General features: G+C 43.1%; 1 protein-coding gene across 1 annotated transcript in view; it reads right to left on the bottom strand.

The window, feature by feature from the left end:
* The window catches only part of XPO5 (exportin 5), a 630,805-nt gene that overhangs the window by 243,759 nt on the left and 360,828 nt on the right, over window positions 1-26,218 (bottom strand). The window contains exon 19 of the mRNA XM_053712755.1: window positions 841-940. Within this exon, the coding sequence (XP_053568730.1) occupies window positions 841-940 (100 nt within the window). The remainder of the gene's footprint in view (window positions 1-840; window positions 941-26,218) is intronic.

The raw sequence follows: 26,218 nt of genomic DNA, 5'->3' as shown, positions 1-26,218 counted from the left end.
TGACTGGGGGTGGCAGTTAGGGGAGGAGCTATATAGACAGCTCTGCTGTGGGTGATCCTCTTGCAGCTTCCTGTTGGGAAGGAGAATATCCCACAAGTAATGGATGATCCGTGGACTAGATACACCTTACAAGAGAAAGCGAGGGGGTGGAGGAAGCATCATAAGAGTAGGATCCTAATTAAATAAATATTTGAAATTCGGTAAAACTTAAAAAAAAAAAAAAAAAAAAAAAGTTGGCGACTACAATATTTTTAAGTAGATTAAACTAAAGCAGTATTCGTATGTAGCAAAATGTACTTTCACTTTAAGTCCTAATTAAGACTCAAGACATGGCAGCTAGTGTTCAGGCACAGCCACGTAACCAAACAACGTCTCTGTCCTGCGGCTTCCAAATTGGACTATAGCTGTGTGTTTAAAAACTTTAAGATAATTGAACACATACTTAGAGCATATTATTTTTGTATTAATGGCCCTTTCTAGTGAAATTGACGACAGGCATCCCTCAATTTACAATGGTTGGTTTTACTCTGATTCACAATAACAGCAGCACTGACATCAGACACGCACCCTTTAGTGAGTATAAGCACATTGTGAACAGAGGACATTAAATGTATTAGGATATGCTGTTTTGCACTAAAGTCTTATTATTCCTCTACAATGGCCCTTTAATTAATGAAAGTGCTAGAGACACAAGGAGCATGCACAGGTGGTGGGAATAAAGTGACAAGCTGTGTGTGCTCATCAGCGTCAGGACACATGCTGCGTGCGCTTCAGGATTATAAGCAAGAAGCAGAACTCTCCTGTAATGCCAGCACTACCAAGCCTCTCCGGATTACTCACTTTGCCCCGTGTCATCCGGCACAGATCCGTCTCCACTTGACTCTCTGTTAACATATCTGCTCCCACAAAGGAAATGAATTCTTCTCTACTGACGAAAGCCCTGCAAGACAATGACAATGAGACTTCTGTAATGAGGAGTATACAGTGACAAAGAGGAGGCACAAAATATGGCTGACGTTTCACACAGCAGATTCAAAGAACAGTCTAGTGTAAAAAATAAAACACATTTTTAAACAATGACAAAAGGAAAGTGTGTGTAGTCACCAATAAGCAGTTGGCTCCCAGTAGTGTGGCCCCTGAACCTACCTAGGTGTATGTCTTAGCAAAGGATACAAAGAGAATGAAGAAAATAGAAAAAAAAAAATAGCATGCTCGCTCTCAACTGTTACTTTAACAGGAAACTTGTATCCACAATGGATACCTACAAGCAGACTGCTCAATGGCCCTAGCCTCTATCAAAAGTGCACTGTGGCCCTACTGGGGATTGAACCCATAAACATGTTACTGTCATTAGTACACTGTGACCCTAGCAGGGACTGAGCCCATAAATATGTCACTGTCATTAGTACACTGTGACACTAGCAGGGACTGAGCACATAAATATGTCACTGTCATTAGTACACTGTGACACTAGCAGGGACTGAGCCCATAAATATGTCACTGTCATTAGTACACTGTGACCCTAGCAGGGACTGAGCACATAAACATGTCACTGTCATTAGTACACTGTGACACTAGCAGGGACTGAGCACATAAACATGTCACTGTCATTAGTACACTGTGACCCTAGCAGGGACTGAGCACATAAACATGTCACTGTCATTAGTACACTGACTCTGGAAGGGACTGAGCACATAAACATGTCACTGTCATTAGTACACTGTGACACTAGCAGGGACTGAGCCTACAAACATATCACTGTCATTAGTACACTGTGACACTAGAAGGGACTGAGCACATAAACATGTCACTGTCATTAGTACACTGTGACACTAGCAGGGACTGAGCACATAAACATGTCACTGTCATTAGTATGCTGTGACACTAGCAGGGATTGAGCACATAAACATATCACTGTCATTAGTATGCTGTGACCCTAGCAGGTACTGAGCACATAAACATGTCACTGTCATTAGTACACTGTGACACTAGCAGGGACTGAGCACATAAACATGTCACTGTCATTAGTATGCTGTGACACTAGCAGGGATTGAGCACATAAACATATCACTGTCATTAGTACCCTGTGACACTAGCAGGTACTGAGCACATAAACATGTCACTGTCATTAGTACCCTGTGACCCTAGCAGGTACTGAGCACATAAACATGTCACTGTCATTAGTATACTGTGACACTAGCAGGTACTGAGCACATAAACATGTCACTGTCATTAGTACACTGTAACACTAGCAGGGTCTGAGACTATAAACATGTCACTGTCATTAGTACACTGTGACACTAGCAGGGACTGAGCACATAAACATGTCACTGTCATTAGTATGCTGTGACACTAGCAGGGATTGAGCACATAAACATATCACTGTCATTAGTACCCTGTGACACTAGCAGGTACTGAGCACATAAACATATCACTGTCAATAGTACACTGTGATACTAGCAGGTGCTGAGCACATAAACATGTCACTGTCATTAGTACCCTGTGGCACTAGCAGGTACTGAGCACATAAACATATCACTGTCAATAGTACACTGTGATACTAGCAGGTGCTGAGCACATAAACATGTCACTGTCATTAGTACCCTGTGACACTAGCAGGTGCTGAGCACATAAACATGTCACTGTCATTAGTACCCTGTGACACTAGCAGGGATTGAGCACATAAACATGTCACTGTCATTAGTACCCTGTGATACTAGCAGGTGCTGAGCACATAAACATGTCACTGTCATTAGTACCCTGTGACACTAGCAGGGATTGAGCACATAAACATGTCACTGTCATTAGTACCCTGTGACCCTAGCAGGGACTGAGCAAATAAACATGTCACTGTCATTAGTACACTGTGACCCTAGCAGGGATTGAGCACATAAACATGTCACTGTCATTAGTACACTGTGACACTAGCAGGTACTGAGCACATAAACATGTCACTGTCATTAGTACACTGTGGCACTAGCAGGGACTGACCAAATAAACATGTCACTGTCATTAGTACACTGTGACACTAGCAGAGACTGAGCACAAACACGTCACTGTCATTAGTACACTGATTCTGGAAGGGACTGAGCACATAAACATATCACTGTCATTAGTACACTGTTACACTAGCAGGTACTGAGCACATAAACATGTCACTGTCATTAGTACACTGTGACCCTAGCAGAGACTGAGCCTATAAACATGTCACTGTCATTAGTACACTGTGACCCTAGCAGGGACTGAGCACATAAACATGTCACTGTCATTAGTACACTGTGAAACTAGCAGGGACTGAGCCTATAAACATGTCACTGTCATTAGTGCACTGTGACACTAGCAGGGACTGAGCCTATAAACATATCACTGTCATTAGTACACTGTGGCACTAGCAGGGACTGAGCACATAAACATGTCACTGTCATTAGTACACTGTGACACTAGCAGGGACTGACAATATAAACATGTCACTGTCATTCGTACACTGTGACACTAGCAGGGACTGAGCATAAACATGTCACTGTCATTAGTACACTGTGACACTAGCAAGGACTGAGCACATAAACATGTCACTGTCATTAGTACACTGTGACCCTAGCAGGGACTGAGCACATAAACATGTCACTGTCATTAGTACACTGTGACACTAGCAGGTACTGATCCTATAAACATGTCACTGTCATTAGTACACTGTGACACTAGCAGGTACTGAGCCTATAAACATGTCACTGTCATTAGTACACTGTGACACTAGCAGGGACTGAGCCTATAAACATGTCACTGTCATTAGTACACTGTGGCACTAGCAAGGACTGAGCACATAAACATGTCACTGTCATTAGTACACTGTGTTACTAGCAGGGACTGAGCACATAAACATGCCACTGTCATTAGTACACTGTGACACTAGCAGGGACTGAGCCTATAAGCATGTCACTGTCATTAGTACACTGTGACACTAGCAGGTACTGAGCCTATAAACATGTCACTGTCATTAGTACACTGTAAAACTAGCAGGTACTGAGCCTATAAACATGTCACTGTCATTAGTACACTGTGGCACTAGCAAGGACTGAGCACATAAACATGTCACTGTCATTAGTACACTGTAACACTAGCAGGGACTGAGCACATAAACATGTCACTGTCATTAGTACACTGTGACACTAGCAGGGACTGAGCACATAAACATGTCACTGTCATTAGTACACTGTAAAACTAGCAGGTACTGAGCCTATAAACATGTCACTGTCATTAGTACACTGTGTTACTAGCAGGGACTGAGCACATAAACATGTCACTGTCATTAGTACACTGTGGCACTAGCAGGGGCTGAGCACATAAACATGCCACTGTCATTAGTACACTGTGACACTAGCAGGGACTGAGCACATAAACATGCCACTGTCATTAGTACACTGTGACACTAGCAGGGACTGAGCCTATAAACATGTCACTGTCATTAGTACACTGTGGCACTAGCAGGGACTGAGCACATAAACATGTCAGTCATTAGTACCCTGTAACAATAGCAGGGACTGAGCACATAAACATGTCACTGTCATCAGTACACTATGACACTAGCAGGGACTGAGCATAAACATGTCACTGTCATTAGTACACTGTGACCCTAGCAGGGACTGAGCACATAAACATGTCACTGTCATTAGTACAATGTGGCACTAGCAGGGACTGACAATATAAACATGTCACTGTCATTCGTACACTGTGACCCTAGCAGGTACTGAGCACATAAACATGTCACTGTCATTAGTACACTGTGACACTAGCAGGTACTGAGCACATAAACATGTCACTGTCATTAGTACACTGTGACACTAGCAGGTACTGTGCACATAAACATGTCACTGTCATTAGTACACTGTGACACTAGCAGGTACTGAGCACATAAACATGTCACTGTCATTAGTACCCTGTGACACTAGCAGGTACTGAGCACATAAACATGTCACTGTCATTAGTACCCTGTGACACTAGCAGGTACTGAGCACATAAACATGTCACTGTCATTAGTACACTGTGACACTAGCAGGGTCTGAGCCTATAAACATGTCACTGTCATTAGTACACTGTGACCCTAGCAGGGACTAAGCACATAAACATGTCACTGTCATTAGTACACTGTGACACTAGCAGGTACTGAGCACATAAACATGTCACTGTCATTAGTACACTGTGACACTAGCAGGGACTGAGCGCATAAACATGTCACTGTCATTAGTAAACTGTGACACTAGCAGGTACTGAGCACATAAACATGTCACTGTCATTAGTACACTGTGACACTAGCAGGGTCTGAGCCTATAAACATGTCACTGTCATTAGTACACTGTGAAAATAGCAGGGACTGAGCGCATAAACATGTCAGTGTGATTAGTACACTGTAACACTAGCAGGGTCTGAGCCTATAAACATGTCACTGTCATTAGTACATTGTGGCACTAGCAGGTACTGAGCAAATAAACATGTCACTGTCATTAGTACACTGTGACCCTAGCAGGTACTGAGCACATAAACACGTCACTGTCATTAGTACACTGTAACACTAGCAGGGTCTGAGCCTATAAACATGTCACTGTCATTAGTACACTGTGACACTAGCAGGGACTGAGCGCATAAACATGTCAGTGTGATTAGTACACTGTAACACTAGCAGGGTCTGAGCCTATAAACATGTCACTGTCATTAGTACACCGTAAAACTAGCAGGTACTGAGCCTATAAACATGTCACTGTCATTAGTACACTGTAAAACTAGCAGGTACTGAGCCTATAAACATGTCACTGTCATTAGTACACTGTAAAACTAGCAGGTACTGAGCCTATAAACATGTCACTGTCATTAGTACACTGTGGCACTAGCAGGGGCTGAGCACATAAACATGCCACTGTCATTAGTACACTGTGACACTAGCAGGGACTGAGCCTATAAACATGTCACTGTGATTAGTACCCTGTGACACTGCAGGGACTGAGCACATAAACATGTTACTGTCATTAGTACACTGTGACACTAGCAGGTGCTGAGCACATAAACATGTCACTGTCATTAGTACACTGTGACACTAGCAGGGACTGAGCCTATAAACATGTCACTGTCATTAGTACACTGTGGCACTAGCAGGGACTGAGCACATAAACATGTCAGTCATTAGTACCCTGTAACAATAGCAGGGACTGAGCACATAAACATGTCACTGTCATCAGTACACTGTGACACTAGCAGGGTCTGAGCCTATAAACATGTCACTGTCATCAGTACACTATGACACTAGCAGGGACTGAGAATAAACATGTCACTGTCATTAGTACACTGTGACCCTAGCAGGGACTGAGCACATAAACATGTCACTGTCATTAGTACAATGTGGCACTAGCAGGGACTGACAATATAAACATGTCACTGTCACTCGTACACTGTGACCCTAGCAGGTACTGAGCACATAAACATGTCACTGTCATTAGTACACTGTGACACTAGCAGGTACTGAGCACATAAACATGTCACTGTCATTAGTACACTGTGACACTAGTAGGTACTGAGCACATAAACATGTCACTGTCATTAGTACACTGTGACACTAGCAGGTACTGAGCACATAAACATGTCACTGTCATTAGTACCCTGTGACACTAGCAGGTACTGAGCACATAAACATGTCACTGTCATTAGTACACTGTGACACTAGCAGGGTCTGAGCCTATAAACATGTCACTGTCATTAGTACACTGTGACACTAGCAGGGTCTGAGCCTATAAACATGTCACTGTCATTAGTACCCTGTGACACTAGCAGGTACTGAGCACATAAACATGTCACTGTCATTAGTACACTGTGACACTAGCAGGGTCTGAGCCTATAAACATGTCACTGTCATTAGTACACTGTGGCACTAGCAGGTACTGAGCAAATAAACATGTCACTGTCATTAGTACACTGTGACCCTAGCAGGGACTAAGCACATAAACATGTCGCTGTCATTAGTACCCTGTGACACTAGCAGGTACTGAGCACATAAACATGTCACTGTCATTAGTACACTGTGACACTAGCAGGGACTGAGCGCATAAACATGTCACTGTCATTAGTACACTGTGACACTAGCAGGTACTGAGCACATAAACATGTCACTGTCATTAGTACACTGTGACACTAGCAGGGACTGAGCGCATAAACATATCACTGTCATTAGTACACTGTAACACTAGCAGGTACTGAGCACATAAACATGTCACTGTCATTAGTACACTGTGACACTAGCAGGGACTGAGCGCATAAACATGTCACTGTCATTAGTACACTGTGACACTAGCAGGTACTGAGCACATAAACATGTCACTGTCATTAGTACACTGTGACACTAGCAGGTACTGAGCACATAAACATGTCACTGTCATTAGTACACTGTAACACTAGCAGGGTCTGAGCCTATAAACATGTCACTGTCATTAGTACACTGTGGCACTAGCAGGTACTGAGCAAATAAACATGTCGCTGTCATTAGTACCATGTGACACTAGCAGGTACTGAGCACATAAACACGTCACTGTGATTAGTACACTGACTCTGGAAGGGACTGAGCACATAAACATGTCACTGTGATTAGTACACTGTGACACTAGCAGGGACTGAGCACATAAACATGTCACTGTCATTAGTACAATGTGGCACTAGCAGGTACTGAGCACATAAACATGTCACTGTCATTAGTACACTGTGACACTAGCAGGTACTGAGCACATAAATATGTCACTCATTAGTACACTGTGACCCTAGCAGGGACTGAGCACATAAACATGTCACTGTCATTAGTACACTGTGGCACTAGCAGGTACTGAGCACATAAACATGTCACTGTCATTAGTACACTGTGACACTAGCAGGTACTGAGCACATAAACACGTCACTGTCATTAGTACACTGACACTAGCAGGTACTGAGCACATAAACATGTCACTGTCATTAGTACCCTGTGACACTAGCAGGTACTGAGCCCATAAACATGTCACTGTCATTAGTACCCTGTGACACTAGCAGGTACTGAGCCCATAAACATGTCACTGTCATTAGTACACTGACACTAGCAGGTACTGAGCACATAAACATGTCACTGTCATTAGTACACTGTGACACTAGCAGGGACTGAGCCTATAAACATGTCACTGTCATTAGTACACTGTGACACTAGCAGGTACTGAGCACATAAACATGTCACTGTCATTAGTACACTGTGACACTAGCAGGGACTGAGCACATAAACATGTCACTGTCATTAGTACACTGTGACACTAGCAGGTACTGAGCATATAAACATGTCACTGTCATTAGTACACTGTGACACTAGCAGGGACTGAGCCTATAAACATGTCACTGTCATTAGTACACTGTGACACTAGCAGGTACTGAGCACATAAACATGTCACTGTCATTAGTACACTGTGACACTAGCAGAGGCTGACAATATAAACATGTCACTGTCATTAGTACACTGTGACCCTAGCAGGTACTGAGCACATAAACATGTCACTGTCATTAGTACACTGTGACACTAGCAGGTACTGAGCACATAAACATGTCACTGTCATTAGTACACTGTGACACTAGCAGAGGCTGACAATATAAACATGTCACTGTCATTAGTACACTGTGGCACTAGCAGAGACCGAGCACATAAACATGTCACTGTCATTAGTACACTGTGGCACTAGCAGGGACCGAGCACATAAACATGTCACTGTCATTAGTACACTGTGGCACTAGCAGGGACTGAGCACATAAACATGTCACTGGCATTAGTACACTGTGACACTAGCAGGGACTGAGCACATAAACATGTCACTGTCATTAGTACACTGTGACACTAGCAGGTACTGAGCACATAAACATGTCACTGTCATTAGTACACTGTGACACTAGCAGGGACTGAGCACATAAACATGTCACTGTCATTAGTACACTGTGGCACTAGCAGGGAGTGAGCACATAAACATGTCACTGTCATTAGTACACTGACACTTGCAGGTACTGAGCACATAAACATGTCACTGTCATTAGTACACTGTGTTACTAGCAGGGACTGAGCACATAAACATGTCACTGTCATTAGTGCACTGTGACACTAGCAGGTGCTGAGCACATAAACATGTCACTGTCATTAGTACACTGTGACACTAGCAGGTGCTGAGCTTTCCAAGATAACAACTTAATATCTATGGAATGCATAGGTTCAAACGGAACCCCTTGAAGAACATTAAGAACTAAATTCAAACTCCACGGAGGAGCAATTGGTCTAAACACAGGCCTGATTCTAGTCAGAGCCTGACAAAAAGATTGAACATCTGGAACATCTGACAGACGTTTGTGTAGCAAAATAGACCAAGCAATCTGTCCCTTTAAGGAACTTGCTGACAACCCTTTCTCCAATCCTTCTTGGAGAAAAGATAAAATCCTGGGAATCCGAACCTTACTCCATGAGTAGCCCTTAGATTTACACCAATAAAGATATTTACGCCATATCTTATGGTAAATTTTTCTAGTAACAGGCTTACGTGCCTGAATCAAGGTATCAATGACCGCATCAGAAAACCCTCGCTTAGATAAAATCAAGCGTTCAATCTCCAAGCAGTTAGCTGCAGAGAAATTAGATTTGGATGATGGAAGGGTCCCTGAATGAGAAGGTCCTGCCTCAATGGAAGCTTCCACGGCGGCAGAGAGGTCATGTCCACCAGATCGGCGTACCAAGTCCTGCGAGGCCACGCAGGAGTGATGAGAATCACTGAAGCCCTCTCCTGTTTGATCCGAGCGATCACTCGGGGGAGGAGAGCAAACGGTGGAAACACATAAGCTAGGTTGAACGACCAAGGCACTGCCAAGGCATCTATCAGTTTGGCCTGAGGATCCCTGGACCTGGATCCGTATCTCGGAAGCTTTAAACTTCGCCACAGCTCTGCTGCGGCGCTTACCTGCCCCCTCACACTGAGACAACAAACGGTACCCGTGCAGCAAGCATCTAGACCATCCAGACAGAAGACACTGGAGTCGTCCGACCAACTCCCAGATAGGCACTGCGCTGCGTCTGTTCACGCGTGAAAAATGCCCCGCCAATCGTGGAAGTATCAAAGCGGAACTCCCGCACGGCCCAGAACCTTTGTAATAATAAAAAATAACAATGGAGCCACCGGAGTATTTCACTACAAAAAAGACAGTGCCATCACCTGAAGCCAGTTCCCCTGTAACCATACTGCGAGCATATGCAGTATCTATGTGATCCGAAATTCACTCCGCAACCCCAGCGTCAGCCCACACATTAAAAGGTTAATAAAGGTGAAACATACCCTTCAACCGCACCCTATATCAATAATTATCCCATAATGCTAGCATCTCTGTATACCCCTTTAGCTAGATACATAGGGCACAGTCATAGGTCAGCTTAGCGAGAGAGAGAGACAGTCCTTTCTGAGGTACCCAGTGTCACAGAAAAACAAAAGACTGCACATACCTCCATGTTGAGTAACAACATGACTCTTCCCACACTGCAAGAGGTCCTTCATCTCCTCCCAGAATCTGTGGGAACAACTGGGTCTTAGATAAACTTTCTAAGACCATATGCATCAGGGCAGCCTCCATTGGGAGTCACAGAGGACGGATGTAATCTGCACAGACCCTATAGCTGTACCCTGAGAAAAATAGTACACACTGGCACCATTTAAAAATAATAAACACTTGATTCTAAACTAACACCTCACTTTACCTGTTCCTATCACTAACACAGGCAAAGAGAATGACTGGAGTGGGAGGGAAGGGAGGAGCTATATATACAGCTTTGCTGTGGTGCGTAATCCCATAAGTAAGGATGAAATCCGTGGACTCGTCATATCTTGTAAAAGAAAACATAATTTATGCTTACCTGATAAATTTATTTCTCTTGTAGTGTATCCAGTCCACGGATCATCCATTACTTGTGGGATATTCTCCTTCCCAACAGGAAGTTGCAAGAGGATCACCCACAGCAGAGCTGCTATATAGCTCCTCCCCTCACTGCCATATCCAGTCATTCGACCGAAACAAGCCGATAAAGGAGAAACCATAGTGTGCAGTGGTGACTGTAGTTTAATTAAAATTTAGACCTGCCTTAAAAGGACAGGGCGGGCCGTGGACTGGATACACAAGAGAAATAAATTTATCAGGTAAGCATAAATTATGTTTTCTCTTGTTAAGTGTATCCAGTCCACGGATCATCCATTACTTGTGGGATACCAATACCAAAGCTAAAGTACAGGGATGATGGGAGGGACAAGGCAGGAACTTAAATGGAAGGAACCACTGCCTGTAGAACCTTTCACTCAAAAACAGCCTCCGAAGAAGCAAAAGTATCAAATTTGTAAAATTTTGAAAAGGTATGAAGCGAAGACCAAGTCGCAGCCTTGCAAATCTGTTCAACAGAGGCCTCATTTTTAAAGGCCCAGGTGGAAGCCACAGCTCTAGTAGAATGAGCTGTAATTCTTTCAGGGGGCTGCTGTCCAGCAGTCTCAAAGGCTAAACGGATTATACTCCGTAGCCAAAAAGAAAGAGAGGTTGCTGAGGCCTTTTGACCTCTCCTCTGTCCAGAGTAAACAACAAACTGGCTAGATGTTTGACGAAAATCTTTAGTAACCTGCAAGTAAAACTTCAAGGCACGGACTACGTCTAGATTATGCAAAAGACGTTCCTTCTTTGAAGAAGGATTAGGACATAATGATGGAACAACAATCTCTTGATTGATATTCTTGTTAGAAACCACCTTAGGTAAAAACCCAGGTTTTGTACGCAGAACTACTTTATCTGAATGAAAGATCAGATAAGGAGAATCACAATGTAAGGCAGATAACTCCGAGACTCTTCGAGCCGAGGAAATAGCCATCAGAAAAAGAACTTTCCATGATAGAAGTTTGATATCAATAAAATGAAGGGGTTCAAATGGAACCCCTTGAAGAACTTTAAGAACCAAGTTTAAGCTCCATGGGGGAGCAACAGGTTTAAACACAGGCTTAATTCTAACTAAAGCCTGACAAAATGCCTGAACGTCTGGAACTTCTGCCAGACGCTTGTGTAAAAGAATAGACAGAGCAGAAATCTGTCCCTTTAAAGAACTAGCTGATAATCCTTTGTCCAAACCCTCTTGGAGGAAGGAAAACATCCTAGGAATCCTAACCCTACTCCATGAATAATTCTTGGATTCACACCAATGAAGATATTTACGCCATATCTTGTGGTAAATTTTCCTGGTGACAGGCTTTCGTGCCTGTATTAAGGTATCAATTACTGACTCGGAGAAGCCACGCTTCCATGCAGTCAGTCTCAGAGAAAGTAGATTCGGATGATTGAAAGGACCTTGTATTATAAGGTCTTGTCTCAGAGTCCATGGTGGAAAGGATGACATGTCCACTAGGTCTGCATACCAGGTCCTGCGTGGCCACGCAGGCGCTATCAATATCACCGATGCTCTCTCCTGTTTGATTTTGGCAATCAGACGAGGGAGCAGAGGAAACGGTGGAAAAACATAAGCCAGGTTGAAGAACCAAGGCGCTGCTAGAGCATCTATCAGTGCCGCTTCTGGGTCCCTGGACCTGGATCCGTAACAAGGAAGCTTGGCGTTCTGGCGAGACGCCATGAGATCCAGTTCTGGTTTGCCCCAACGGAGAACCAATTGAGCAAACACCTCCGGATGGAGTTCCCACTCCCCCGGATGAAAAGTCTGACGACTTAGAAAATCCGCCTCCCAGTTCTCTACACCTGGGATATGGATCGCTGACAGGTGGCAAGAGTGAGTCTCTGCCCAGCGAATTATCTTGGAGACTTCTGACATTGCTAGGGAACTCCTGGTTCCCCCTTGATGGTTGATGTAAGCCACAGTCGTGATGTTGTCCGACTGAAATCTGATGAACCTCAGTGTTGCTAACTGAGGCCAAGCTAGAAGAGCATTGAATATTGCTCTTAACTCCAGAATATTTATTGGGAGGAGTTTCTCCTCCTGAGTCCATGAACCCTGAGCCTTCAGGGAGTTCCAGACTGCACCCCAACCTAGAAGGCTGGCATCTGTTGTTACAATGGTCCAATCTGGTCTGCGAAAAGTCATACCTTTGGACAGATAGACCCGAGATAACCACCAGAGAAGAGAATCTCTGGTTTCCTGATCCAGACTTAGTAGAGGGGACAAATCTGTGTAATCCCCATTCCACTGACTGAGCATGCATAATTGCAGTGGTCTGAGATGCAGGCGCGCAAATGGCACTATGTCCATCGCCGCTACCATTAAGCCGATTACTTCCATGCACTGAGCCACAGTGGGGCGCGGAATGGAGTGAAGAACACGGCAAGCATTTAGAAGTTTTGATAACCTGGACTCTGTCAGGTAAATTTTCATTTCTATAGAATCTATCAGAGTCCCTAGGAAGGAAACCCTTGTGAGAGGAGATAGAGAACTCTTTTCTTCGTTCACTTTCCACCCATGCGACCTCAGAAATGCCAGAACTATCTCTGTATGAGACTTGGCAATTTGAAAGCTTGACGCCTGTATCAGGATGTCGTCTAGGTAAGGAGCCACCGCTATGCCTCGCGGTCTTAGAACCGCCAGAAGTGAGCCCAGAACCTTTGTAAAAATTCTTGGGGCTGTAGCCAACCCGAATGGAAGAGCTACAAACTGGTAATGCCTGTCTAGAAAGGCAAACCTCAGGAACCGATGATGATTCTTGTGAATTGGAATGTGAAGGTAGGCATCCTTTAAGTCCACTGTGGTCATGTACTGACCCTCTTGGATCATGGGTAAAATGGTTCGAATAGTTTCCATCTTGAATGATGGAACTCTGAGGAATTTGTTTAGGATTTTTAGATCCAAAATTGGTCTGAAGGTTCCCTCTTTTTTGGGAACCACAATCAGATTTGAATAAAACCCCTGTCCTTGTTCCGTCCGCGGAACTGGATGGATCACTCCCATTACCATTACAAGGAGGTCTTGCACGCAGCTTAGGAATGCCTCTTTCTTTATCTGGTTTGCAGATAATCTTGAAAGGTGAAATCTCCCTTGTGGAGGAGAAGCTTTGAAGTCCAGAAGATATCCCTGAGATATGATCTCCAACGTCCAGGGATCCTGAACATCTCTTGCCCACGCCTGGGCGAAGAGAGAGAGTCTGCCCCCTACTAGATCCGTTGTCGGATAGGGGGCCGCTCCTTCATGCTGTCTTGGAGGCAGCAGCAGGCTTTCTGGCCTGCTTGCCCTTGTTCCAGGACAGGTTAGGTTTCCAGGCCTGCTTGGATTGAGCAAAAGTTCCCTCTTGTTTTGAAGCAGAGGGAGTTGATCCTGCACCTGCCTTGAAATTTCGAAAGGCACGAAAATTAGACTGTTTGGCCCTTGATTTGGCCCTGTCCCGAGGAAGGGTATGACCCTTACCTCCAGTAATGTCAGCAATAATTTCTTTCAAACCAGGCCCGAATAAGGTTTGCCCCTTGAAAGGAATGTTGAGTAATTTAGATTTTGAAGTCACATCAGCTGACCAGGATTTAAGCCATAGCGCCCTACGTGCCTGGATGGCGAATCCGGAATTCTTAGCCGTTAGTTTAGTCAAATGAACAATGGCATCAGAAACAAATGAGTTAGCTAGCTTAAGTGTTCTAAGCTTGTCAATAATTTCAGTCAATGGAGCTGTATGGATGGCCTCTTCCAGGGCCTCAAACCAGAACGCCGCCGCAGCAGTGACAGGCGCAATGCATGCAAGGGGCTGTAAAAAAAAAAAAAAACCTTGTTGAATAAACATTTTCTTAAGGTAACCCTCTAATTTTTTATCCATTGGGTCTGAAAAAGCACAACTGTCCTCAACCGGGATAGTGGTACGCTTTGCTAAAGTAGAAACTGCTCCCTCCACCTTAGGGACTGTCTGCCATAAGTCCCGTGTAGTGGCATCTATTGGAAACATTTTTCTAAATATAGGAGTTGGGGAAAAGGGCACCCTGGGTCTATCCCACTCCTTACTAATAATTTCTGTAAGCCTTTTAGGTATTGGAAAAACATCAGTACTCACCGGCACTGCATAGTATTTATCCAGTCTACACAATTTCTCTGGCACTGCAATTGTGTCACAGTCATTCAGAGCAGCTAATACCTCCCCAAGCAATACACGGAGGTTCTCAAGCTTAAATTTAAAATTAGAAATCTCTGAATCAGGTCTCCCCGATTCAGAGACGTCACCCACAGACTGAAGCTCTCCGTCCTCAGGTTCTGCATATTGTGACGCAGTATCAGACATGGCTCTTACAGCATCTACGCGCTCTGTATCTCGTCTAACCCCAGAGCTATTGCGCTTGCCTCTCAATTCAGGCAATCTGGCTAATACCTGTGACAGGGTATTATTCATGATTGCAGCCATGTCCTGCAAAGTAATCGCTATGGGCGTCCCTGATGTACTTGGCGCCATATTAGCGTGCGTCCCTTGAGCGGGAGGCGAAGGGTCCGACACGTGGGGAGAGTTAGTCGGCATAACTTCCCCCTCAACAGACCCCTCTGGTGACAATTCTTTTATAGATAAAGACTGATCTTTACTGTTTAAGGTGAAATCAATACATTTAGTACACATTCTGCTATGGGGCTCCACTATGGCTTTTAAACATAATGAACAAGTAGTTTCCTCTGTGTCAGACATGTTTGTACAGACTAGCAATGAGACTAGCAAGCTTGGAAAACACTTTAAAGCAAGTTAACAAGCAATATAAAAAACGTTACAGTGCCTTTAAGAGAAACAAATTTTGGCAAAATTTGAAATAACAGTGAAAAAAGGCAGTTATACTAACAAAATTTTTACAGTGTATGTAACAAGTTAGCAGAGCATTGCACCCACTTGCAAATGGATGATTAACCCCTTAATACCAAAAACGGAATAATAAATGACAAAAACGTTTTTAAACACAGTCACAACAACTGCCACAGGTCTACTGTGGTTGTTACCCTCCTCAAACACGACTTTTGAAGCCTTTTGAGCCCTTCAGAGATGTCCTGCATCATGCAGAAGGAAGCCGAGTGTCTCTGTCTGTAATTTTAGCTGCGCAGAAAAGCGCTAAAATAGGCCCCTCCCACTCATATTACAACAGTGGAAAGCCTCAGGAAACTGTTTCTAGGCAAAAATCAAGCCAGCCATGTGGAGAAAAAAACTAGGCCCCAATAAGTTTTGTCACCAAACATATATAAAAACTATTAACATGCCAGCAAACGTTTTATATTACACTTTTATAAGAGTATGTATCTCTGTTAATAAGCCTGATACCAGTCGCTATTAAATCACTGCATTTAGGCTTAACTTACATTAATCCGGTATCAGCAGCATTTTTCTAGCAAATTCCATCCCTAGAAATATGTTAACTGCACATACCTTATTGCAGGAAAACCTGCACGCCATTCCCCCTCTGAAGTTACCTCACTCCTCAGAATATGTGAGAACGGCAATGGATCTTATTTACTTCTGCTAAGATCATAGAAATCACAGGCAGATTCTTCTTCTAATGCTGCCTTTGATAAAACAGTACACTCCGGTACCATTTAAAAATAACAAACTTTTGATTGAAGTTAAAAAACTAACTATAATACACCACTCTACTCTTACTACGTCCATCTTTGTTGAGAGTTGCAAGAGAATGACTGGATATGGCAGTGAGGGGAGGAGCTATATAGCAGCTCTGCTGTGGGTGATCCTCTTGCAACTTCCTGTTGGGAAGGAGAATATCCCACAAGTAATGGATGATCCGTGGACTGGATACACTTAACAAGAGAAATACATTTATCAGGTAAGCATACATTTTCTATTCTTTTTAATGACACAATGAGTCCACGGATCATCTTAATTACTAATGGGAATCAATACCCAAGCTAGAGTACACAGATGATACGGGAGGGACAAGACAGGGAACCTAAACGGAAGGCACCACTGCTTGAAGAACCTTTCTCCCAAAAACGGCCTCAGCCGAGGCAAAAGTGTCAAACTTGTAGAATTTTGAAAAAGTGTGAAGAGAGGACCAAGCTGCAGCCTTGCAAATCTGTTCCACCGAAGCTTCATTCTTGAATGCCCATGAGGAAGCAACAGCCCTTGTGAAATGAGCCGTAACTCTCTCTGGAGGCTGCTGTCCAGCAGTCTCATATACAAAACGTATGATACTCTTCAGCCAAAAAGAAAGAGAAGTAGTCATAGCTTTCTGTCCCTTACGTTTTTCCTGAGAAAATTACAAACAATGCAGAAGACTGACGAAAGTCCCTAGTTGCCTGCAGGTAAAACTTTAAAGCACGAACCACGTCCAAATTGTGCAGGAGCCTTTCCTTCTGAGAAGTAGGATTGGGACACAAAGAAGGAACAACAATCTCCTGATTAATGTTCCGATCAGAAACTACTTTAGGAAGAAATCCTAATTTAGTACATAAAACTACCTCATCAGAGTGAAAAATAAGGTAACGAGACTTATACTGTAATGCCGAGAGCTCTAACACTCTGCAAGCAAAAGAAATAGCAACAAGAAATAAAACTTTCCAAGATAACAATTTAATATCTAAGGAATGCATAGGCTCAAACGGAGCCCCTTGAAGAACTTTAAGAACTAAATTCAGACTCCATGGAGGAGTAACTGGTTTGAACACAGGCCTGATCCTGACCAAGGCCTGACAAAATAATTACCCATCTGCCAGACGTTTGTGTAACAAAATAGATAAGGCAGAGATTTGACCCTTTAGGGAACTTGTCGATAATCCTTTCTCCAAACCCTCTTGGAGAAAGGATACATTTCTAGTAATCCTAACTCTACTCCATGAGTAAAGACTGTGACACACTGCAAGCGGAGCGGTGCGCAGCGTGTAGATGCAGCTGTGCGCGCTCAGTGTGTCCTGCCTTTTCATCTCTGAGCACTCTGCTGCGTCAGGTCGCGTAGCTAAGCTCTCAGAGATGAAATAATTGAACTTCAGAAGCGATGCGACGCAGCTGCTTCGCCTCGCGCCGCATAGCTTGCAGTGTGTCACAGCCTTTACCCTTGGATTCACACCAATAAAGATATTTACGCCATATCTTATGGTAAATCTTTCTCATTACAGGCTTACAAGCCTGAATCATGGTCTCAATGACCGAGTCAGAAAAGCCCCGCTTGGATAAAATTAAGCGTTCAATCTCCAAGCAGTCAGCTTCAGAGAAACTAGATTTGGGTGAAGGAAGGGCCCCTGTATTAGAAGGTCCTTCCTCAACGGAAGTCTCCAAGGTGGCAGAGATGACATGTCCACCAGATCTGCATACCAAATCCTGCGAGGCCAAGTCGGTGCTATGAGGATCACTGATGCCCCCTACTGCTTGATTTGAGCAATGACCCGAGGAAGAAGAGCAAACGGAGGAAATAGGTATGCTTGACTGAAGGTCCAAGGAACCGCCAGAGCATCTATCAGCTCCGCCTGGGGGTACATGGACCTCGACCCGTATCTCGGGAGCTTGGCATTCTGTCGGGATGCCATGAGATTCAATTCCGGCTGTCCCCATTTGAGAATCAGGCCAGAGAACACTTCCGGATGGAGTTCCCACTCCCCCGGATGAAAGGTCTGCCTGCTCAGGAAGTCCGCCTCCCAGTTGTCCACCCCTGGGATGTGGATCGCCGACAGGCAGCAAGAATGGGCCTCCGCCCACTGAATTATTTTGGTTACCTCTGTCATCGCTAAGGAACTCCTCGTTCCTCCCTGATGATTGAAGTAAGCCACTCAAGTTATATTGTCCGACTGGAACCTGATAAACTGGACCGAGGCTAACTGGGGCCAGGCCAGAAGAGCATTAAAGATCGCTCTCAGCTCCAGAACGTTTATAGGAAGAACAGACTCTGACTGAGTCTAAACTCCCTGAGCATTTAGGGAGCCCCAGACTGCTCCCCACCCTAGAAGGCTGGCGTCTGTTGTCACAATCACCCGAGATGGTCTGCGAAAGCAGGTTCCCTAGGAGAGATGATCCAGAGACAACCACCATTGCAGAGAATCCCTTGTCTCCTGCTTCAATAGAATTCGAGGAGACAAATCCGCATAATCTCCGTTCCATTGCCTGAGCATGTTTAACTGCAGAGGTCTGAGATGGAACCGAGCAAACGGAATGATATCCATTGCCGCCACCATCAGCCCGATTACCTCCATGCACTGAGCTACTGGAGGCCGAGGAGTGGACTGAATGACTAGCCAAGTATCGATAATCTTTGATTTCCTGACTTCTTTACAGAGAAAGGATACACTGGCACTAGTAATTAGGGAATAATAAACTATGTATAAGTTTGGTGCTGCCCCCTTATTAAATACATTAACAAACGACAGGTAGAGAACCAAATTAAGGGGTTAAAAGTAGCACTCTTCCCTATATAATTGTGAAGTGTCAGGTAATTGTAAAATCAATATACTTAAATTACGCAATACTGACTAACTTATTAAAAATTAACTTTTATTCAGTATAACTAAAATAGCTTACAGAGGAAATTCCTCTAGTAAATTCCAACACCCTAACAGGCCTAAAAAGACTATGGTTAAAACTAGACAACCACCCCCCTGTTTCCTGGCCGATAACAGCTGACGTCAGCTTCAGGTGACTGGGGTGGAGAGCGGTAACCAAGTCTTGACGTGAATTAAAAATAGTACACCAAAGTGCATTGTAAGTAAACAGACGCGTTTCGGCCTAGTACAACGGCCTTTTTCAATGTGTGCTTATGTAATTCAAACAAACCGAAGCCCGGTTTAATATACCGAAAGAATTGAATTTCATTAACCAATCATTAAATGTTTAGGGTTCACACCCCTTAGCGGACCAATCACAGACACAGTTAGGTTAAGCTAGGCGTCCATTACAAGCTTATTATCGATTGGTTCAAACTTGCTACATTACGTAGCATAGGGGGCGGGTGCAAACAGTAGCTGTGAAATACTACTGCATGTAATTCGCAGCTCATTGTCATATTTGATCGAACGATTATTAACTCTGTTATACATAACAGCAGTGACATTATAAATAAGTGGTATATATACAGTATATTCAATTCAATAAGTCTATAACCAGAGCTAAACATCGGGAATTGGTTAATAATTTTCTCAGAATGTCATGATTTGAGTATCTCTAAAGGATGGGAACTAATATTCCTATAATAGTCCTTTATGCTGATAATTAATCTATTCAAAACTTGTATATGAATATCACAGATCTAATAAATACTCATTCCGGTATAGGGTGGCATTTTATAAAATGATTTCATAATCAGTACACGAGGGGAAAGCCTTAACGTGTTATAACTTAACTGAGCATCCTGCAATATTATGTGACCTAACATTGTTATCAAAGAGTCTATTCATAAACATATATGCCATGTGTGAATCGTTGTTTTATATATTACAAACAGATTATTATAGTAGGGCAACTAAAGTCCTATTTTATTTCTTATAAATGTTGTTAATATTAGATGTGGTAATCCAATATGATTCCAACAAGCTTAGCTTGTTAGATCATTGCAGCACTACATGTGTGCAGTTCCCTAAGTGTGATAGTTCATAAGTGTAGAGAGAGTTATAACAGTGGAGTTATTATATATATTATATATGGATACTAACAATATAGAACAGCGACTGGAACATAATTGGAACTTTTTAATCTTGCTTACACTGCTGTCTCTCCTCTCTAACCAGGTATGTGCATAAGGACTCTAGTTTAACCCTGCCACACATATAACTGCTTATTCCCCCTACTAATCTTTATCTATCTCTGGTATGTGCATAAGGACTCCATTATAACCCTGCAACACATATTATAACTGCTTATTCCCCCTACTAATCTTTATCTATCTCTGGTATGTGCATAAGGACTCCATTATAACCCTGCAACACATATTATAACTGCTTATTCCCCCTACTAATCTTCATCTATCTCTGGTATGTGCATAAGGACTCCATTTTAACCCTGCAACACATATTATAACTGCTTATTCCCCCTACTAATCTTCGTCTATCTCTGGTATGTGCATAAGGACTCCATTTTAACCCTTCAACACATATTATAACTGCTTATTCCCCCTACTAATCTTTATCTATCTCTGGTATGTGCATAAGGACTCCATTATAACCCTGCAACACATATTATAACTGCTTATTCCCCCTACAAATCTTTATCTATCTCTGGTATGTGCATAAGGACTCCATTATAACCCTGCAACACATATTATAACTGCTTATTCCCCCTACAAAACTTTATCTATCTCTGGTATGTGCATAAGGACTCCATTTTAACCCTTCAACACATATTATAACTGCTTATTCCCCCTACTAATCTTTATCTATCTCTGGTATGTGCATAAGGACTCCATTATAACCCTGCAACACATATTATAACTGCTTATTCCCCCTACAAAACTTTATCTATCTCTGGTATGTGCATAAGGACTCCATTTTAACCCTTCAACACATATTATAACTGCTTATTCCCCCTACTAATCTTCATCTATCTCTGGTATGTGCATAAGGACTCCATTTTAACCCTGCAACACATATTATAACTGCTTATTCCCCCTACAAATCTTTATCTATCTCTGGTATGTGCATAAGGACTCCATTATAACCCTGCAACACATATTATAACTGCTTATTCCCCCTACAAATCTTTATCTATCTCTGGTATGTGCATAAGGACTCCATTAAAACCCTGCAACACATATTATAACTGCTTATTCCCCCTACAAATCTTTATCTATCTCTGGTATGTCTGTATTACCTTAAAAAAAAGCTTTCTTTCTGTGTCTTCCAGTTGATAAGAAAGGTGCCATCTGCAATGTTTGCTTAGGCCTTGTTGATCCTGCTCTAATTTATGACCTTTGCTAATTAGGATCATGTGACTTATTACCTTTAAATTGAATATCCCCAGCTTGTTAGATCAAGCTTAGCTTGTTAGATCAGTGCAGCATTGCATGCGTGCAGTTCCCTAAGTGTGCTAGTTCATAAGTGAGAGTTATAACAACGGAGTTATACAAAGGAGTGGACAACAGAGATAAGTACTTTTCAAATTCCAACAATCAAATGCAAACATGATACACTTTCTAATGTCTGCATTAACCTTTTCCTCCCTTCTCCTTAAAGTCACAGCTCTTCTTTCACAAAGAGCACTCAGAAAATTCATATTTCTCCTTCTCTTCTACCTTCCCTCCTCTACAACACACATGAACTTTATTCCTATCTCACATCCCTCAGCCAGCCATGCTTCACTGATCCTAAACTTAAACACTCACATAAGACACATTCTCAGCTCCTTTCACTCACCATCTTTCTTCTTCTTGTAGCTTGGGATGTCTCGCCTAACCCAGGTCCACCCTCTGCTTCCCTCAGATCACTACCCCAAATGACACCTCATACACCTTGCCCACGTAACCCTCTAAACCTCATTAACTGCACCTCTATTAGTACACCCCAATTCTCGTGTGCCCTTTGGAATGCACGCTCGGTATGCAATAAGCTTACATCTATTGACGACCTATTTATTTCACGTTCACTTAACCTGTTAGCCCTCACTGAAACTTGGCTTTCCTCCTCTAACACAACTGCTGTAGCCTCTCTGTCCTATGGCGGCCTGCACTTCAGTCACACTCCCAGGCCTGGAGACAAACAAGGAGGAGGAGTAGGAATTCTCCTGTCTCCACACAGTACCTTTCACTGCATTCCTTCACCCCCCTCTCTTTCCTTCTCATCTTTTGAAGTTCACGCTATCCGCCTCTTCTCCCCTATAGCTCTTCGTGTTGCAGTTATCTATCGGCCCCCTGGCCCAGCATCACAATTTCTGGACCACTTTGAAGCCTTGCTTCCACATTTTCTCTTTTCTAATGTCCCTTCTCTCATCTTAGGGGACTTCAACATACCCCTTGATAAGCCTAACACGCCTGCTGCCTCTAAACTTCTATCCCTTACCACCTCTTTAGGCCTGTCCCAGTGGACAACATCTCCAACACACTGCGAAGGCAACTCCATAGACCTGGTCTTCACAAATCTCGGTGCTGTTTCCAACTCCCTTAACTTCCCATTTCCTCTCTCTGACCACCATCTATTAACTTTCTCTCTTACTCTACCTGCTACATATTTGCAAACCCCCAAAAAACTGCTACCTTACAGGAATTTAAATTACTTGGATCTCACAGACTTTTCCACTCAACTGAGTCCTCTGCTCTCTGACATTTCATCCCTCTCTTGTCCAAACCTCGTGACTCTACAGTATAATTCGGCACTAAAATCAACACTTGACAAAACTGCACCCTCCACTCTTCGATGTACATCAATCACTCGACGGCAACCATGGCACACAAAACAGACCAGATATCTTCAGTGATGCTCACGGGCTGCTGAACGCCAGTGGAGGAAATCACGCACCTGTGCTGATTTCCAACATTATAAATTCACCCTTAAGTCCTACAACTCTGCGCTCAGCCTGGCCAAACAAGTCTATTTCTCCTCCCTTGTGTCATATCACGCATCCAACCCCAGAAAACTGTTCTCAACCTTTAACTCCCTTCTACGTCCGCCTACCCCCCCGCCCACTACCAACCTCACTGCTCAAAATAGTGCTGATCACTTCAAAAATAAAATTGACACCATTAGAAAAGAGATCTGCACCACGCACCCCGTAAACCCAGCGATCCTACCCACCCCTTCTATTAACAAAAATCTATGCTACTTCCCTCCTGTAACAGAGGAAGTAGTCTCTGCACTTATATCCTTGGCTCATCTCACAACCTGTCCACTTGACCCTATTCCTTCACAACTTATTCCCTCTCTCTCTGCTTCACTAACCCCTACCCTAACTCATCTCTTTAACCAATCTCTCACTGCTGGCACATTTCCTGACACATTCAAGCATGCGTCAATCATACAAATCCTAAAAAAGCCCTAGCTTGACCCCTCCACGCCTTCTAACTATCAACCAGTCTCCTTACTTCCCTTTGCTTCAAAATTATTGGAACGACTAGTCTATAATCGGCTAACTCAATTTCTCACAACTAACTCCTTACTTGATCCACTACAATCTGGTTTCCGCCCTAAACACTCAACAGGAACCGCTATTGCTAAAGTAACAAATGACCTGTTATCAGCTAAAGCAAAAGGCCATTACTCCTTACTAATTCTTCTTGACCTGTCTGCAGCTTTTGACACAGTTGACCATCCTCTCCTCCTAAAAATACTACATTCATTTGGCATGCGAGACACAGCCCTCTCCTGGTTTGCATCATATCTTTCAAACCGTTCGTTTTCAGTTTCCTTTAACAACATATATTGTGATCCTATGCCTCTCTCAGTTGGAGTACCGCAAGGCTCTGTCTTGGGTCCCTTGCTTTTCTCTCTTTATACATCCTGCCTTGGAAAACTTATAGCCTACTTTGGATTCCAGTACCACCTATATGCTGATGATACCCAAATCTATCTTTCCTCTCCTGATATCTCTCCCTCTTTACTCAACCAGATTTCTGACTGCCTCTCTGCAATTTTCTCTTGGATGTCTTTACACTACCTCCAACTCAATCTGTCCAAAACTGAGCTGCTTCTTATCCCCCCCTCTTCGAGACATCCAACATCTGACATTTCTCTGATGGTTGGAGACTCTATTCTCAACACCTCACCCCAGGTCCGCTGCCTTGGGGTCACACTAGACTCAGAACTCACATTCAACCAACATATACAAGCACTTACCAAATCCTGCCATTCACACCTATGCAACATTTCCAGAATTCGTCCCTTGCTTACTCAAAAAACTACAAAAATACTTATTCATTCCCTCATTTTGTCACGCATTGATTATTGCGATCTACTCCTAAATGGCCTTCCAAAACACCGCCTCTCCTCCCTCCAATCTATTATGAATGCTTCTGCTAGACTCATCCACCTAAGTCGACGATCTACATCAGCTGCTCCGCTCTGCCAGTCTCTACACTGGCTCCCCATACACTCCAGAATACAATTTAAAGTATTAGCCTTAACCTACAAAGCACTCAACAGTCTAACTCCCAACTATATTTCCTCTCTCATCATGAAATATTCCCCATCCCGTCCTCTTCGATCAACCTCTGACCTACGTCTATACACTCCTGTTATCTCTACGTCGCACTCCCGCCTCCAAGACTTCACACGTGCTGCTCCTGTCCTCTGGAACTCTCTACCCCGCTCCATTAAACTGTCTCCAACCTTGTATAGCTTCAGACGATCCTTGAAAACCCACCTATTCAGAGAGGTTTACCATCTCTCCTCCATCCCGCATCCGAACCAAACTAATACATGAACTGCCTGACTCACTGCTGCAAATACAACCGATGTAACAAGCTACCCAAACCTTATGTCTCTGCACCCTAAACCTATAGACTGTGAGCTCTCTGGAGCAGGGTCCTCTTCCTCCTGTACTAGATATGTTTTGTTTTGTATTTTATCACAAATCTTTGTCATTGTATAGCCCTATCACTGTACCCAGCGCTACGGAATTTGGCGGCGCTATACAAATAAATGATAATAATAATAATAAGAGTACTGGAGAAGTTCATATCTAGATTTCATATTCAATTTTGAGTTATAGTTTGTAAATACACCTAATATGTAAACTTCGGACATAGTGCTGTATACATTCCACAGGCTATATAGATAAATATATTTAACATAGACTTGACAGGAGTTACATGAATTGCATTGTTTATTACTCATTATATCAAAGTATAATGTTGGCATTTCTATCCAATGTATAGAATGTATACTTACGTATTCATTGAGGTACAAGTATTTGAGAGATATTTCTACAAAAATAGTCTTAAATGAATTTATTCTTAGAGGAAGACCCAGTAATTATTTGCCTCATTCATACCGTGGGGCATAACTGTGTTTAATTTGAAAATCCAGTTAGTCTCTTTCTTTAATAAGATTTGTTCTGAATTACCTCCCCTGATACCAGATTTAACCGTTTCTAGACCACAACACTTGAAAGTTGAGGTTTTACCATCATGGTAGTTAAAAAAAATGTCTTGCAACACTTGTTATTTGCTTCCCTTTTTCTATATCCTTTTGTGCATTGCGGATATTACTTAGATGTTCCGTCATTCTAGTGCCTAACTTTCTAGTAGTCATTCCTACATAAAAGCACTCACACAAACAGGATAGGCAATATATTACATCAGTGCTTTGACA

The sequence above is a fragment of the Bombina bombina genome, chromosome 4 (assembly GCF_027579735.1).
Source record: "Bombina bombina isolate aBomBom1 chromosome 4, aBomBom1.pri, whole genome shotgun sequence".
Taxonomy (NCBI): Eukaryota; Metazoa; Chordata; class Amphibia; order Anura; family Bombinatoridae; genus Bombina; species Bombina bombina.
The sequence above is the reverse complement of the archived record's forward strand: the minus strand, read 5'-3'. Positions and strand labels throughout refer to the sequence as shown.